Here is a 16,289-nt window from a genome sequence, read left to right on the forward strand (position 1 = left end):
GATGACTTTGACACACAGCCCTGTGGGTGGGTAATTTGATTAATACAGTGAATGTGTTCATGCAGCTGTAACTGTCTGCCTCTAAGATGCAGAAACACTGCTAAAAAAGAAACATTGTTTGAAAAAAGTCACAGAACAAGAAAGAGGAAAATGTTTACCCCTTTAATTATTGATCGTAGAATGAATATTTGCACAACTTTAACATTAGAAGGTGTGAGGGTTGGGAAACCAAACACTGTGTCAGTGAGCAAAGTTTGATTTTACTGCACACGTTTCACATTTTATCGAAAATCGTTCTTGTGAAAAAAAAGTTGAAATGTCAGTTGCATAACATGTGAGGATGACACAAAAGTGGGTTAAGACTGATGTTAACCCAACAATCTATAGAGTCCATTCTAGGAATCCTGCCAAGAGCCATCGTGTGGTTCATACAGTAGTGTCCCATTAACATTTATTGTTTGGGGTTACGGTGCAGATCTAAGTACTCAAAGGGATGCATTCATAAGCAGTCCATGAATGCACCGCCATAACACAATACAGACATTCCACACACTCTTAACTGATTACATAAAAAAGGACATAAAGAGACAAACTGCACAGTCTCCTTTGTTTTCATTGTCTTTTACCTAAAAACGTCTCTTTCCATTAGCAGGACCGCTGAGGACCCTGCCTAAAATATTTGCATGGATACATAATGATAAAAGAGGGATGAAACATGCGTGCTCTGGGATGAATAGTTTCTTAGCTTGCTTTTGAAGTTAAGCCCTCTTCTTTGAACCAGCACTTTGATTATCTTGACTGTAAATTAACACTGACGACCATTCACATATCCATTGATCTCTATTTAAGTGTTTCTTTAGACCAAGAGGAATTAGTTTGGGATGTGACAGCTCATTAGCATTACAATGCAGACTGTATTACAGCATCTCAGGCACACAGAGGATGAAAAGTGAAGATTGTAGTGAACAAAATCAGATTCTGAAAGGGAAAATAGAGATTTTTGAAACTGACTTTTATGCAGATCTGTATAATTGTTACATATATGTTAGTGCACTTTACATTGTACAGTCAGAATGTCACATTATCAACTGAATTTGAGCAAAGGCTGCCACTTTACAAACAACTCACAGCTATTACAAAAGTGTAACCCTTAAATTCCTGCATCATTATTTAAAAAATATGCACAACCACATGTAGCAGACATTCTTTCCTTCTTATAAAAGCCATGCACCTACCTGTTGACACGGTGTGGATTTGACAGGTCTAAGTTTAGACAGGGAAAAAATGCAGTTTGAAGCGTTGCTGTGTTTCTTCCAGATTCCGACAGCTGGGAGCCACAGCAGATCAGCTGCAAAAGAAGCACAGGTTAAAGTCAAATTACATCCACCGATCCCATGAAGTGCTGCCTCAATACTCTGCTGCAGAACTGGGCTCAACACTAAATCATATGCTGGCATGTACTGTGCAGAGCAGTACTTTTACGCCTCCCTCTGTCTGCCCCTGCCTCACCCCTAGGCCTCCCAGTCCCGCCACAGCCAGGGGAGTGACGTCCCTTGAGAAGGGAGGCAAGAGGGGAGGAGGCGACCACGGGGAATTGGGGAGGGGGGTCATCTCCTTGCTTTAGACTTTGGAGGGTAAAACTCTGGAGACACCATTGCACAATGAGCTCTAATCTTGGAATCAAACAGCACGAGAGAGAAGAATAAGGAATCTTGTTGGTAGAATTAGTGATTTCTAATGAACACTCAGGCCAAATAGATCCCAGCTGCCCACATGCGCACTGACTACTGATAAATGGTTAGGCAACTAGCATTGACAAACATTGAGGCAGACACTTGTGTTTACCTAGTGCAGCCCAGAGGAGTGCTGCTAAAAGCATGGGTGCTGATTGGTCAATGAAGGGTGGACAAGCTACAGTACCGGGGGGTTAAGTCCTCCTAATGGAAGAGAAGTATTGCTCAATGTTCCCTGAGCTATTAGACCCATGCACATTACAAAATCAATAGCACAGCTCACTGTGTTACACCACCAAAAGAATGGCACCTCCACAGCAACTTAAGTAATATGTTTGAGCTTGTTTGCTGGAAAAAAGAAAAGCCACATTTTTCCATAAAACACTGCCAAACACTTCCTTACAACTAAGGGTGAGTGTGCAGTGGAGGCAAGAAAGTGCCAAGACCAGCTCAAACCAGCTTGAGACCTCAGTGGGAAGGTGGCAGCTGGAAACACCGGCCAACCAACGGACCAGAGACTCCATGGCATTACAACAGCTAGCTCTCTCTTAGATTGTCCATCCAGCCAAGCAGCCAAATATCATGGCCCATGGCCCACTAAATGCATGCTGATGGGAAAGCCAGTGTTTTCCTTGGTGGTGGGCAGCCTGGAGACACTTCTTCCGAGAGCTTGTCTTCAATCAGAATCAGAATCAAGTCTATTGCCAAGTGGGTTTGCACATACAAGGAATTAAGTCTCTCCTTCCTAGAGGGAAGAATTTTCTAAAATGTCCTGTACCATCTAGCTGACTTCTGCTAATCATCGTTTAATAAACACAATCACATAAAAATACTTGCTTTTGAAATGAGTGACATGTTTTTTTCACATTCAGATTCAGTCATTGTAACCATGGAAAGGATGGAAAGGAAGCAGTGGCTCACCATATCGCCCTGTTGACATGCGCTAATTCTGTGAAGCCAATTGAATGCATTTGCCAACCAATGGCTGAGTGACCTAGCTTCAAAAAGGTGGATATGGTCAACAGATTGAGTGGTGTTTGCCTTGCAGACACCGGGACTGCTCGCTCCAGTTAACCCTGGTGTCGCCAGGAAATGTTAGAGTGAACAATTAGGCTACCGCTAAGGCAGAGAGATCAACTGTGGGAATTTTCCAGGGCTCTTTATAGGGGGGTAACTTGCTTAAATTTGTAACTTATATCGGGAGGGCAGTTTAATTTATGAGTGCATATGTTTTATGAGGGCCAAAACTCTCGTGCAGAGGACGGCCGGGGTCATGTTTTAGAGGTCATGGGGTTAGGGGGCTGAAACTATATATAAGCCTGGACATTCTGAGGGATAGGCAGACAACTTCTGTACTTCTCTCCATGCTGCATGTAAAATGTAAGTAAAGAGACTTGATTCATAACATTGGGTTTGTCAGATCTTCAACAAATTATCTTCAAGAGGAGAATTAATGTTGTCGGACACTTGGAATAACAATCTGAGCCTGTCAGCGGCAAAAACAAGCACTTTTAGTGGACGCACTTTGATCAAGTGCAATTGCCCGAGGGATTATGTTGCAGCTATTGCAGCCGTATCGCGGCTACGGCAGGGGACATCTATTGGACCGATTCCAAAAGTTTTTGTTAGTATGAGTCATTTCAACACAAAGATTTGTAAAAACAAATTAAAAATATGGCCCAAGTTTACAAAAACACAGAACTTCTCCTTTAAGAACAAGAGTCTCTGGGCCAAGAAGACTATTTAATAAAAGACATGTTGACAGATGCCTTTTGTGAACTATAACCTCAGACATTTAAGGCTAAATAATATCAAAAAGTCAATAAATAAATCAAATTCAATTAAGGAACTGTCAGATTTGATGCACCTGTGTAAACGGTAGCTAATTCATCCCTCTCAATAAGCTCACAGGAAAAATGTTCAGTCTAGAAATAGGTTAAAAATGTGTTTAGGGAGGCCAGTGTTAGCCATGGTTTGGATGTTGAATTTAACGTAATGGCACAAAGCCTCTTCATATTACATTTTAAGAACAGTCTGGGGACTGAAGCCTGAAGACATTACCTGTTCTTAGTTTGACTTAATACTCTTTTTATTAGGTAGGAGGAGGGAGTATTATGTATGGATGTATTCATCCTCACTGAAGACTCACTCTCCCTACTCTGCTTAAAGTGATTTCCTGGCTCTGTCTAGGTCAGTGTACAAACCTCGTACATTACAGTCCTTAATACTACATTTGTTTAAATCTTAATGTACTACCATGACCAGTCATGGTTTAGGAAACTACACTCGCTAAATGTTTGGATATGCTACTATTCAAGGTAAAATCTCAGTAAATTAAATGCCATTAATCGTTTGTGTCAACACACAAACAGATTTGTTTGAATATGATCACTGATGTCAAAAAAATCTTCTGTGGTTAATTGAGGCCTAGAGCTGACTTCACTCCAAGACCGTCAGGATGACTTCCAAAATGAATTCCTCACTGAGCAGGCTGCAGGATTTCACAGGTTTACAGCATGAATAAATGGTTGATTTCAAACCAACCCTCTGCAGTGTCATGATCATTACATTGCACATTTTTGGGCCTTTTATGCGAAGCAATTACTCCTACTCGTCATGTCGCTGAATAAACAGACATCAGACCTGAACGATCATCGATTCAGACAACAAGGCTGGGTTGTCTAAATCAGTCTTTGCACATAATATGATGGCTTATCTAGACAGAGGCAAGTTTTCAGATCAGTGTGATACTGTAAGAGCTGTATGGCTTTTTATAATCATTGGACAATCAAGCTTTTTTTGGTTCCTCATGCATGAATGCAGCTCAGTAAGAAAGAGTGTGCAGCAGGGCTGCCAGGCGTCAGTAAGTCAATCACTTCTGCTTAGTTTAACTAACTACTTTTATTGTTTTTCTCTGTCTACTGTCCTGCAACAGATGGCTCCTCTGCTCACTGATGTGCAAAAGGCACAGAAGAAATTTGGCCTGCAAAACCACGAAGCTGTCAGAAGAACTTGATAAAATAACACAGTCCAGTGTGGGCGTGCAGATAAAATGTGTAGGCCTATATACTGTACATCCAGTTTAAATCCTACGGGATCCATCTGTGTTTGCACTGGGGAGCTTCCTCAAAATAACTTCATGCTCTGTTAAAGAGTGCAACAATCAGTTAAGCAAACACTAGATATTTTATGTTCTCTGCCAGAACTGTGTACTATAAATCTAGCAAAAACATTTTAGACTGTCTGTTGGCCTACTTTGTGGCGCACCCCTTTACATCTGGGCTCGTTACACAGATGATAGTAGTTATGACTTTGCTCTTAGAAACATTTTTAAAAGAACAAATGAACTCTCATAGGACCAAGGGAAAGGGGGAGCTTAAAACAGCAACTAGCTTTCAGTGTGCTTTTGAATTTGTAACTATTGATTTTTTGGCAGTAAATTTCAATGTAACTGAAACTCTTGCTGAAACAGTGTTAAATCAATAAAAATGGCTTCTTCGTGTTGCCTGATAAAACGTCTTCTCCTGACTGCCCAAAGCCCCCTTTTATTGTAGGAATACTGCCTTTCTATTATAACATTTTAGTGACCTCAAACATGACGTCAACAGGCCTAATCAGCCAGGCTAAATGAAAACACCTGTGTGACAGTGCAGGGTTTAAAGAAACCTTTGTGCAGTATCTAGGGCCCATGACTGGCTATTAAATGTTTACAGAGCACAGAAACTTCAGCATAAACAAGTCACAATTGTTTTACTCCAATGCAAAATGATGAAATTAATCACGTTTCTTGGAAGCAGATCTAGTATGGACTGACTTAGCCTACATAAGGTTCTGAGATGAAACATTAATTTACTTTACATCATTGAAATTGTCTTTGGATTTGATAGCTCGAATTACAGTTATTTTGCTGGTATAGGAACTAACGTTGTTGTCCTTTTCTAATACTACTCTCATTAGCCTTAGTTCAGCTGTATGGTATGCACACGGTAGCCTATTCATTAATAAAGCACGTAATTAACCAATAAATCTAATTTGAAATTTCATCTAAGAAATACAAAACACCTTTTTGGCTTGAATGACTTGCGGTCAGTAAATATTTTTGACTTACCTTTCGCGGGGATTTCTTAAAAGAAAGTGTAATAAGTAGTTAACTTTGGTCAGCGGCGGCCTGAAATGCACTTTAACATGGCAAAGGCCATAGCTTGGTATCTGGCGGGCTTTAGGACCCATCGGTGCAGCTCCTATGGATACAGCTGGAGCAATATTATGGCAGCGTTTACCTGCGCGCTACCGAGGATCAACCCTTACCTTTTAAGCTAATCTACAGCATATTTTAACACAATTGTACACATGTGATACTGTTGGTAGTTATATTGGGACAAGTTCAGTGATTGCAGGAGGCTGCGGTTTATGTTTCAGCTGGATGGAGCACATCCGACTACCAAAGGTAACCGCGGATCTGATTGCAGTGATTAGCTACCATTTCCGCACTGTGCCTCCAGTGTCACTTTTACACCAACTGTCATTTGCGCTCAACATAATGCAGAGTTAAAATACAAGGCCTAATGAAAGGGCGTTTGCTGCTGTGTGGGCCACGTAGGCAGTCAGAGTCCTACCTACAGCTATCAGCCTGTTTCGACGACAAGTGATGTGTATTACAGCAACTAACATAAAGGAAGGCTATGTCTCCGCTCATGCCCTGAGTATGAGAATGATTTTGGATGTTGTGTTTCCTCCTTAAGGTGGAGAATGTCAGGCTGCTTGACAGAGTCTCCCCCAGGAGAAGTAGGGTGGGCACCCTCTACCTGACGGCCACTCACACCATCTTTGTAGAGAACGAGGAAGGGGTGCGCAATGAAACATGGGTAAGCAACAGCACCGGAAACCAGACAGTATGGACTCTTTTTTAGAGGGAATTAATCTTGGTAATATGTTTTTAAAAGCCCTCAATTACAGGACAAGTCAGAATGTAGTACATAAGTGGTAACCATTTGACAATACATGATTTGTAGGCTATTTACTGCTGTGTAATGTGTTTTCCATAGAAAACAATGAACAACAACAAATTGTCTATGTTTGCCTTTCATCGGTACCAGGTGTTTCACAGTTTGGTGTGCAGTGTGGAGAAACAAGGTGTCACAGCCTCGGGATGTCCTCTGCTCATTCACTGCAAGAACTTCCAGGTTCTTCATTTTGTCATACCTCGAGAGCAGGAATGCCATGATGTCCTCCAGTCCCTACAGCGTCTCTCCCAGCCAGGTAAACGGTGTTATTATATACATTTATTTTGGGATAAAATGTGACTTAGAACCAGCCCAGTATATTTTAAAAGCTCAATATTATTGTCTGCCCAGACAGCACCCTACGTCGCACCGACTTATGATGATCTTGAATGAATCATCATGATCCTCGTCTTTTTATTGCAATGATAGATTGATGTACAAGTCTCGGGGTTAACTCAATCTGAGGGGTCCTTGTTGAAAATGTGTTTTTACCAAGGACATATGTTATAGTGTGGTGGCGCTGGCGAACGATCCCATAGAAAGAGTATCTAGTGCTGGTTAGGCTGTTGTTTTCATTCGTCTGCTTTTGTATTTTCTTGGTCTATCTAACTCATACAAATTTGAGGTTTTGTACATCAAACATCAGCTATCAGCCAGTATTTTGCCTTGCAGAGAGTTACGAGGAGCTGTATTGCTTCTCATATAAGCCTAATGTTGATGAGGATGAGAGACGACGGGAATGGGACTTCTTGGACCTCAAGGCTGATTACAGCAGATTGGGACTCCCAAACTCCCTGTGGAAACTCTCTCCTGTCAACCAACGCTACAAGGTCAGCCAACCAACATCTATGAGCAGTTGTAGTATTTTATCCTAATATAGACGTGACGGTAGCTTAGACTTGTGTCGTGTTGTTTTTTCAAAGGTGAGTGACACATACCCCGCTGACCTGTTTGTACCTGAGTCCGCGACTCCTCCGGTCATAGTCGGAAGCTCCAAGTTCAGAAGCAGAGGCAGATTTCCAACTCTGTCCTACTACTCCAAAGAAAATCATGTAAGTTGACTGCAAATATATTCTGTTCTTATTTTCCATGTGTTTGCATGACACCTTATTTTAATTTAAGAAGCATAAAGTATCTGATGTTTCTTAGACTGTACGATAAGTAGGGCCGTGGCAACAGTGACAGAACCAATCTCTATTACTCAGAACTTGCACAGCAGTGGTATTATTCTGGCTAAAGGACAGCCAATCAAAGCAGTGCAGTTTAAGGTGAAGACAATCATATATTAAGATGTTAAATGAAAAAATTAGGGATGCGTGATATTGTTGTTTTTTTGCCGATATCCGATATCTGCCAACCCTTTTTGCCGATTTGGATACCGATATATTAGACACATGTTTTTTTCCACCTAATTGCAGAGAACATCAAGTCTCCCCTGCAGTGGAATTAATATCATGCTTACTCTTATTGTAATGGCCAACATAATACAGTGCTTTTTACACATTCACTGGGCAATATAAGAAAAGTAATTAAATCTAGGTTATGTACAAAATGTCATATTTATTTGTATGTAACATTTTCTTTCAAATAAATCTGTAATATTCATACAATTTAGACGGGCTTGGATGATGAGATTTGGCCGCTCCTCGCATGACTGATGCTGCATTACGTCAAGCTTTTTTAGGGAATCATCGAGCATTTAAACATAATTAAAACGTTGTTTTATCGGCGGAAAAAATATTGTCCGAAAAATGACATATCTGCTGATGCGTCATTTTCAAGCCATAATCTGCAGATAAACGTGCCGATAATATCGTGCATCCCTAGACAAAATAACGTATCAAATCCCTCTTCCACAAGTTTCAGAATATCTGATTTATTGTTTTCACTTTTACTGTTGCTCTGAGAGCTCAACATGCCAAGCAAACAAGCCAATTCAAATCACCAATATAGCAACACGTGTACAGCATCTGAAAAATAAGCTGCAAAACACTTTGTGTATATTTGAATATAATCTCAAATCCTAACAAACACTGTGAGCCTGGAACAAAACGGCATAAATGAATTGATGTCACCAAAGTAGCACGAGATATTTTATTTGGTTTGGTATAATTTGCTGAGATTGACAAGCTGATCAGGCAACGCGACAACGCCTGGTTTACAGCTAAGCTTCAAGGCAATAAGGGAGGATAACAGATCATTATTTTTTGCCATTTCAGTTTTTGATTTACAAAAACTGGTTTAGTATGTGACAAAAAAGAAAATAAATTATTAGAAGGAACGCCAAAACAGTAGGAGACTCTTCTGACCATGAAACAAAATGGGGAGAAACCTTTGACATTACCAGGAGCCTTTTTGGCCTGAAATCTGAACAGGCATTAAGTCTGTTTCAAAAATGTCCCATAAGGGATTTAAATGAATCTGTTATTAAATCAAAGCACAATCATCCTCTGAAGCTGAATCAGGAAAAAGCCCAAACATTCATAATCCCTTCCATCAATCCTTGCCTGGACAGTTGGGAGTGCTTTATGTGTTTGAGGTCAGCTTCCCAGGGCTGAGGGCCCAGTGTGTGGAGCGCAGTTCGTACAAAGGGCTCCATTCTGGTTCATGGGCCAGAGGGGGGATCACATAAAGGTCTCTGGTCCTTTCCCTCGTGGCCACTAAATGGAGATATGAGAAATTGTGTGGTTGATAGATTTGAATTGAACATGCAAGGAAATAAAAAGTTCTGTGAATACTTTTTCACTCTGATTCCCACAAATCACGTTAGTTTTGTTCTAAATGTTGCAATAAGCAATAGTTCACCTAAAATCGTCTCTCAAACAAGCAAACATTCCTGTTTGAAGCCTGAGTGCCTCTTGCCTCCTCCCAGGCTGCCATCTGCCGTAGCAGCCAGCCCCTGTCGGGTTTCAGCGCTCGCTGCCTGGAGGATGAACAGATGCTGGAGGCCATCTTGAGGTCCAATCCCCGCAGCGACTTCATGTATGTGGTGGACACCAGGCCTAAGGTGAGCCCTCTGTGCTTAGGCGAAAATACAAGTGTTACAGTACAATGCTGTGTGTTCAGGTGGGCTTTATTTTCCAAACTGCATTTTGCCAGCTGGATGTGCTCACAGCAAAAGCCTTACAAACATCCTGGGTATGTGCTGGTTGGAGCATAATCAATATTATGTTACAGACGTTTGTGTGGAGCCATGCTGCTTTATTCTGACGCTTTTTATAAAAGCATTTTCTGACAATGATTAAATGTCTTTTAGCTGAACGCAATCGCAAACCGAGCTGCAGGAAAAGGCTACGAAAATGAAGACAACTACTCCAACATTAAATTCCAATTCATCGGCATCGAGAACATCCATGTAATGAGAAACAGCCAACAGAAAATGCTCGAAGGTAATTAACAAGTCTGACTGAGACGAGTTCTCATACTGGTTTTAGATTTACTGTAGACACTGTGAATTAGCCACAGCAGTGCGTTCACCACCATGTCAGAAATGTTTCACCACATAAGTGTTTGTGGAATGAAATGTATCTTGTCCTGCATTGTCTGTTTATAATCCGTTGCTTCTTCACATTACTAAAGCAGAGCAAGACCCCATGCTGAACCTGTGGCTTTCATATGCACTCATGCAGACCGAACTGTGCCGCAATCGGGCCTCAAATGAGCCCACAGGAGAATTTCTGGGTATTGTGCAGGGGTGCTCCTAGGAAGACTTTCAATCCATCTGGATTTTATTTCTGAGCTATTTTGGTTTCCCGGAGTGGACAATCTAGGATCTTATCCCCCAAAGAGAGGCCGAGGGCGTGAGAATGAAGTGAATTTAAGTCTGAAAAGTTATAGCTGTTCTTAGTTGTGATAACTCTTTGCCCCCCTGGCAGCACAAGGAAAGTCTTTAAATGCAGGAGACAGCCCCTGCCCTTCAGAGCCTGGCTCACTCTCTCTACCCGATAGCACACTTGAATAAGATTTGAAGACACCGCCCCCCCCCCGCCCAGCTCGTGGAAGTCTGCTCTGCTCGGTGTTATAAAAGGTTGACTGAACCCATTCACCTGCTCAGCCTACTATCAGTGGCCACAGAGCGCTATCACGGGTCAGCACACTGATGAAGTGTCAGCGAAAACACTCTCTCTCTCGCCTCTGTCAACACCCTATTCAGTGCATAGAGGGCACATGTTTTCATGCAGTTTAAATTCTGAACATTAATGTGACAAATTGTCCTGAGCAAATGAAAAGTCAGCTGCAGAGAAACTGGTTCATGTCACTCTGCACCTCAGTGAACTTTAAAATATTTATGTTGAACTCTGAAGATGGAAAAAGACATTTCTGATTCAGTTTTCAAAATAAATAAACACAGACTTATGGTACAGAGATGGATATGTGTTGAGTTGTCCGTCTGGCCTGTGTTATTAATCATCGGCATGACACTTATTTATAGATACAAAAACACATAGACTTAATCTCTATAGCTATGCACAGTGGTAACATTTAGCTAAATGCTAACACATGCTACATATTATCTGGCATAATGATATGTTCACAATGTAAACGACTTTTGAGGTAGATGTTATGCAGATATAATGTTTACCATGTTTATCTAAGTTTAGCATGTGAGTATGTAGTAATTCTAGCTAAACACAAAGCATAGCTGATACAGATGGAAATGTTATTACTTTTATAGATATTTGATCATAAATCAAAGTAATCAATCAGAATTATATTATGACATGCTAGACAAAAATTCAAGGATCTCAAAACCACAAATGAACCTCCTTGCGGTGCCTGAGGAAAAGACGGATATCACCAAAGTCAGGAGGAGAACTGATCTGGGAACCATGAATTGTTGTTTGCAGAACAGGTTGAGATATTTACAAAGAAAGTGCAAACTTTGACCTGCTGGGGGCGCTGGAGGAAAGTCAGCAGATCAATAAAAGCAGTCCTCTGTGGACCATGAATACCTTTTCAAAATTAAATGGCAATCCGTCTAACAGTTGTCGAGATATTTCAGTCTGACCCGACGTATTAGACAGACCAACTGACAGACTGACATTACCAGCCCTAGACACACGCTGCTAACGTGACTGAAAGCTTTGACTGGGGTCCAAGTAAAGCATTGTGCGAGCACCTGAAGGAAATCTGTTATGAAAAATCAATAAGGCGGTATGACCCATATTTACTCATGCCACGCTAGGATTCCTCATGGACTTATTGTTATGAATGTAGTTTAATGTGAGGTTTAGTCAAGTCCAGTGATCAGGTATGCTCCGTGTTTCCTGCCAGTGAGACAGCTGTGTTGTGGTTACAGTGTGTGAGCTGCGCTCCCCCTCCATGTCTGACTTCCTGGAAGGTCTGGAGAACTCAGGCTGGCTGAGGCACATCAAAGCTGTTTTGGATGCAGGCATCTTCATCGCCAAGGTCAGTCTGGAGGTTAATCCCTGCTGTCTGCCCCTCCACTGCACTCAATATTGGCTTAGGTGGCGTGCTATTCTGTGTGTGTTTATATGTGATGCATATATATTTTCTGTTTCCTCCCACTTGCAAGAAGTAAACTGTTGCAGTACTTGCTCTCTTGCTCCACCAGGGAATACTAAAGGTTCCACCTGGTTGAGTGCAGAAACATCTATGATGATAGTCAATCAATTTAATATAACAGACGCTAAGTTTGTGTTCAGCCTAAAAGGAGGTAGTGAGTGCCTAAGAGGCAAATCCTGGAAAATAAATTTCCCTTGGCATCACTGACATTTACCTGAGAGCGTCGGACTTGTCAAAGCAGATGTAAAATCGTCGGACTTATCAAAGCAGATGTAAAGTCAGTAATCACACATAGGCACTGTACAATGTGTCTATTTCTCAGATAAATCTTAAATCGAAGCCTTGAAACCACTAGTTATCACAAGGCCGTTATCAGAGGGATTTACCAGGTTAACCAAAAGTAACTAGCTTTAACAATGTGAGCTCCACATGTAGAACTTCTCTGGCTACTATTCTAGCACATGTTATTGCTGATGATTGCACTTTGCACACTTCAGTACACATTTAAATATATCAATTATGTTTACATGGTTGTGCTGAGACACTGCACAGACTTTGCATTTATGTTTGTGTGTGTGTCTGTGTGTGTGTGTGTGTGTGTGTGTGTGTGTGCGTGTGTCTGTGTGTGCAGGCTGTTGCAGAGGAGGGTGTCAGTGTCCTGGTTCACTGTTCAGACGGTTGGGACCGCACTGCCCAGGTGTGTTCAGTGGCCAGTGTGCTGCTGGATCCTTACTACAGGACCCTCAGAGGACTCATGGTAGACACTAAACCTTTTTGTATTTAAGTTAGTTTAAGTGAATGTCATATACCTCCCTGCTACACTCTATTATTTTAGTAACATTGTGACTGTAGCTGTTATTATTTCTATCAGAGGCTTGTTTCTTTGATCAGAAGGATTTTCAGCAGCCTAACTTGGAATCCACTAAAGCCACTGTGGAAAATAAATATAGTAGAAAAGTTTGCCCTGAGGTGATGTGACCCCACACAGAGGGTGAAGAGGTTCAGTCATTCTGCAGGGACTGTACCTTTAATCATGGCATACTCAACAAGCACAGAAACGCTGGTGCTCCTCATGTCTTAGCACATGCTTTTTTCTGCTCTTAGGTTCTCATCGAGAAAGACTGGATCTCATTTGGACACAAGTTCACTCACAGGTTGGACTTCAGAATATTGCTGTAACAGCATTTATAATGCAGGTGCTTTTTTTTTTTACTTACTACCCTTTTCTCATTTCTAGGTGCAACCACTTGGTGGGAGACCCTAAAGAGGTATCTCCCATCATAGATCAGTTCCTGGAGTGCGTGTGGCAGCTCATGGAGCAGTTCCCCTGTGCCTTTGAGTTCAATGAGAGGTTCCTCATCACCATTCAAAGCCACATCTACTCCTGCCAGTTTGGCAATTTCATTGGCAACAACCAGCGGGAGAGGACAGAGCTGCGGTGAGATTTACACCTCTGGCCACCATCAGTTTCTTTTTCTTTTCACAGCACAGACATCTGGTCAGAGCCCCAGCACTGAGAGCTACTGAAGAGACGCGACAGCCAGTAGTAGTAATTTACATCACAGGGCTTATTCAAATATAGAGTGCTCCATTCTAGATACAAAACAAAAACATAGATTATTCTAAATAGGGTTCTTTCTTTTATCAGAAGCCTGTTAATCATGTCCTCATGTTGTCGTTTCCTGTTTTTATTTTCACTGCCATTTGACATTCATACAGACTGAATGAGAGGACTCACTCTTTGTGGAGTTATCTATGGACGAACCGAGCAGACTACATCAACCCTCTGTACCGACCAGACCACAGCCAGACGCAGGGGCTCCTTCGGCCATCTACTGCCCCCTACTGCTTTAAGTAAGTCCTCACAAACAGTAACAACATAACAACACATATAACCTATAATCAGGATACTTAATAAGGATAAGTATTTTCTGTAGGTTTCATACAATTCCGCCATAACACTGTTTGTTCCATTTAATTGGTAAATTAAACAAATGGAGGAATACGATTTGGTGATATTTTAAAATAAGAAACTTGAAAATAATTTTTTATAGGTTTTGGAGAGGGCTGTACAACCGCTTTGACAGAGGGATGCATCCTCGACAGTCTGTGGAGGATTATCTGAGTGCAATCCAAGAGGAGACACAGCAGCTGGAGGAGCAGCTGGCTTCACACAAACAGGTAAGACAGGGCTATACATTCATGCTGCTTGTTATTTATCCTGAAAAAATCATCTACTGCAGTGTTTTCCTGGTTATAGAATACTGAAGTTTTCATTTCCTTACATTAGAAAATCGCTCAACTGGAGAAGGAGCAGGAGTGGAAGAGTGTAACCCAAAAAAACACCACCTTTGATAAGAGCCCCACAGCGTGGGCTCGTGGTGACGACCTTGATCTGGCTAACACCCCTCAAGACTACACTGGGGGCTTCATCACCAGCAGCCCCAGTCAGCCTAAAGCACCTGAAGGCAGCCTGATTCTCCTGAACCAGGACTTGAAGCAGACATCTGAATTCAACCTCTCCAACGGCAGCGACCAGGAGTCAGGGATTGCAGACCTGAGCTGTCGCTCACCACTCAGCGAGGACAGCACCAGGGATCCAGACTCTGATGAGGCTGCCTACTCAGCTGCCTGAGCAAATGTAGCATTTGGTGGAAGGTGCAGCACCAACCAGCCATCATCAGGACCACCGAACAAACACTACCTTGCGTTTACCAAGTAACCCGGCTGTGGGCTTTGTCGGGCTACACAATTGATTTGCACTTTTGTTTGCATGTGGGGTGGTGGACTTTTTGTTTCCATGTACATTCTAGGTAGTAGTTGACTGTAGCTCTCCTTGCTTCTTACCTCGGTGAGAGAAATTAAGATTTTCATGTGTGTTTTTGGTGGCCATTTAGCTGGGTGCTTGGTTTTTGCTATGGTCTTCCACAAACGTATCTATTCATCAGGCATTTGTTTTTAATATGTAAACACCTTAAGAAAAAGGATAGGAAGAAGTCAGCTGCAAAGCAAACGGAAAGTTTTTGTCAAAATTCCAAATCATTATTTTGTGTTCATTGATCTTGAAGAACAAAAAAGATATATACAACTAGGTACATTTAATAATTGCAGAAATTAGAATAGAATTAAACAGATCAAACAATGACGTGATCGAACAACAAGTAGATATACAGCGGACTCATATCATAACGTATCCTGTTCAGCCCAAAATGTAGTTTAAATCACAATGTAGCAGTGGTTATCATCCCATAGCACGTGTTATGACTAAACTCTGCACACCACCGGGGTCTCAACTGGTCACACTTTAATAACTAGTGGCTGGTTTGGGTTTATGGCACCTTGTGGTCCACAAACTGGGTATTTTAACATGTCACTCATTAACATGATGATTCCAACACAAGATGTGAAAGTATGCTTTCAGTGAATCTTTGCACATGTCTATCCACAGTATTTCAACACCAGATTTTTTTTATGATCCAACCAAAATTCTTACCAAAGGGAATCGACTGTCTGGTATCAGCAGTGCACGGAATAAATGTATATACACTTTAATGAACCAGCAGACTGGAGCATATGAACACAGAAATGATGCTGCTATAGGCAGCAGATTGCCAACATTTTGAGTGCCACCTCAACAATAAAATAGGCAGAAATATTGTTGACTTTAGTAGGGTAATAAGCATTAGGTGCACATCAATACTGCAGATGAACAAAACTGAGATTATCAAGCAAAGCATGTTAAAATATTTTTGTACTATGACTTATTTTTTTGACTACTGTAATCGTTCTTTAATGCATGTTGTTTTTATTTGTATCAGAGTCTAAATCGTCAGGTCAAAAGGACTTCTGACCCAATAAGAGAGATGTATATCACTGTGTTTGTTTGTGCTGGTTGAACAACAGCCATATTTGTCAAACGGATCAAATATCAAATAAGTGTTATCTGTGTCAATTTTCTTTTCAAATAAATAGATGCTTTATTGAAATGATGATGTTGTGATTGTTCTTGGTTGTGTTCTTGTCAGCC

The 16,289-nt window shown here is 41.4% G+C and overlaps 1 protein-coding gene across 1 annotated transcript; it reads left to right on the forward strand.

The window, feature by feature from the left end:
- The first annotated feature begins 5,995 nt into the window (after window positions 1-5,995).
- Window positions 5,996-16,248, forward strand: mtmr7a (myotubularin related protein 7a). Its single transcript, XM_069669559.1, has 14 exons — window positions 5,996-6,180; window positions 6,476-6,598; window positions 6,830-6,992; window positions 7,409-7,566; window positions 7,660-7,788; window positions 9,609-9,743; window positions 9,993-10,125; window positions 12,036-12,145; window positions 12,894-13,019; window positions 13,367-13,416; window positions 13,500-13,700; window positions 13,982-14,116; window positions 14,317-14,443; window positions 14,553-16,248. The coding sequence occupies exons 1-14, from the start codon at window positions 6,157-6,159 to the stop codon at window positions 14,895-14,897; spliced, it is 1,959 nt and encodes a 652-aa protein (XP_069525660.1). The 5' UTR covers window positions 5,996-6,156; the 3' UTR covers window positions 14,898-16,248.
- The last annotated feature ends 41 nt before the right edge of the window (window positions 16,249-16,289 follow it).

The sequence above is a fragment of the Semicossyphus pulcher genome, unplaced genomic scaffold (assembly GCF_022749685.1).
Source record: "Semicossyphus pulcher isolate SPU_LCO1_2020_fin unplaced genomic scaffold, fSemPul1.0.p SCAF_2, whole genome shotgun sequence".
Classification (NCBI taxonomy): domain Eukaryota; kingdom Metazoa; phylum Chordata; class Actinopteri; order Labriformes; family Labridae; genus Semicossyphus; species Semicossyphus pulcher.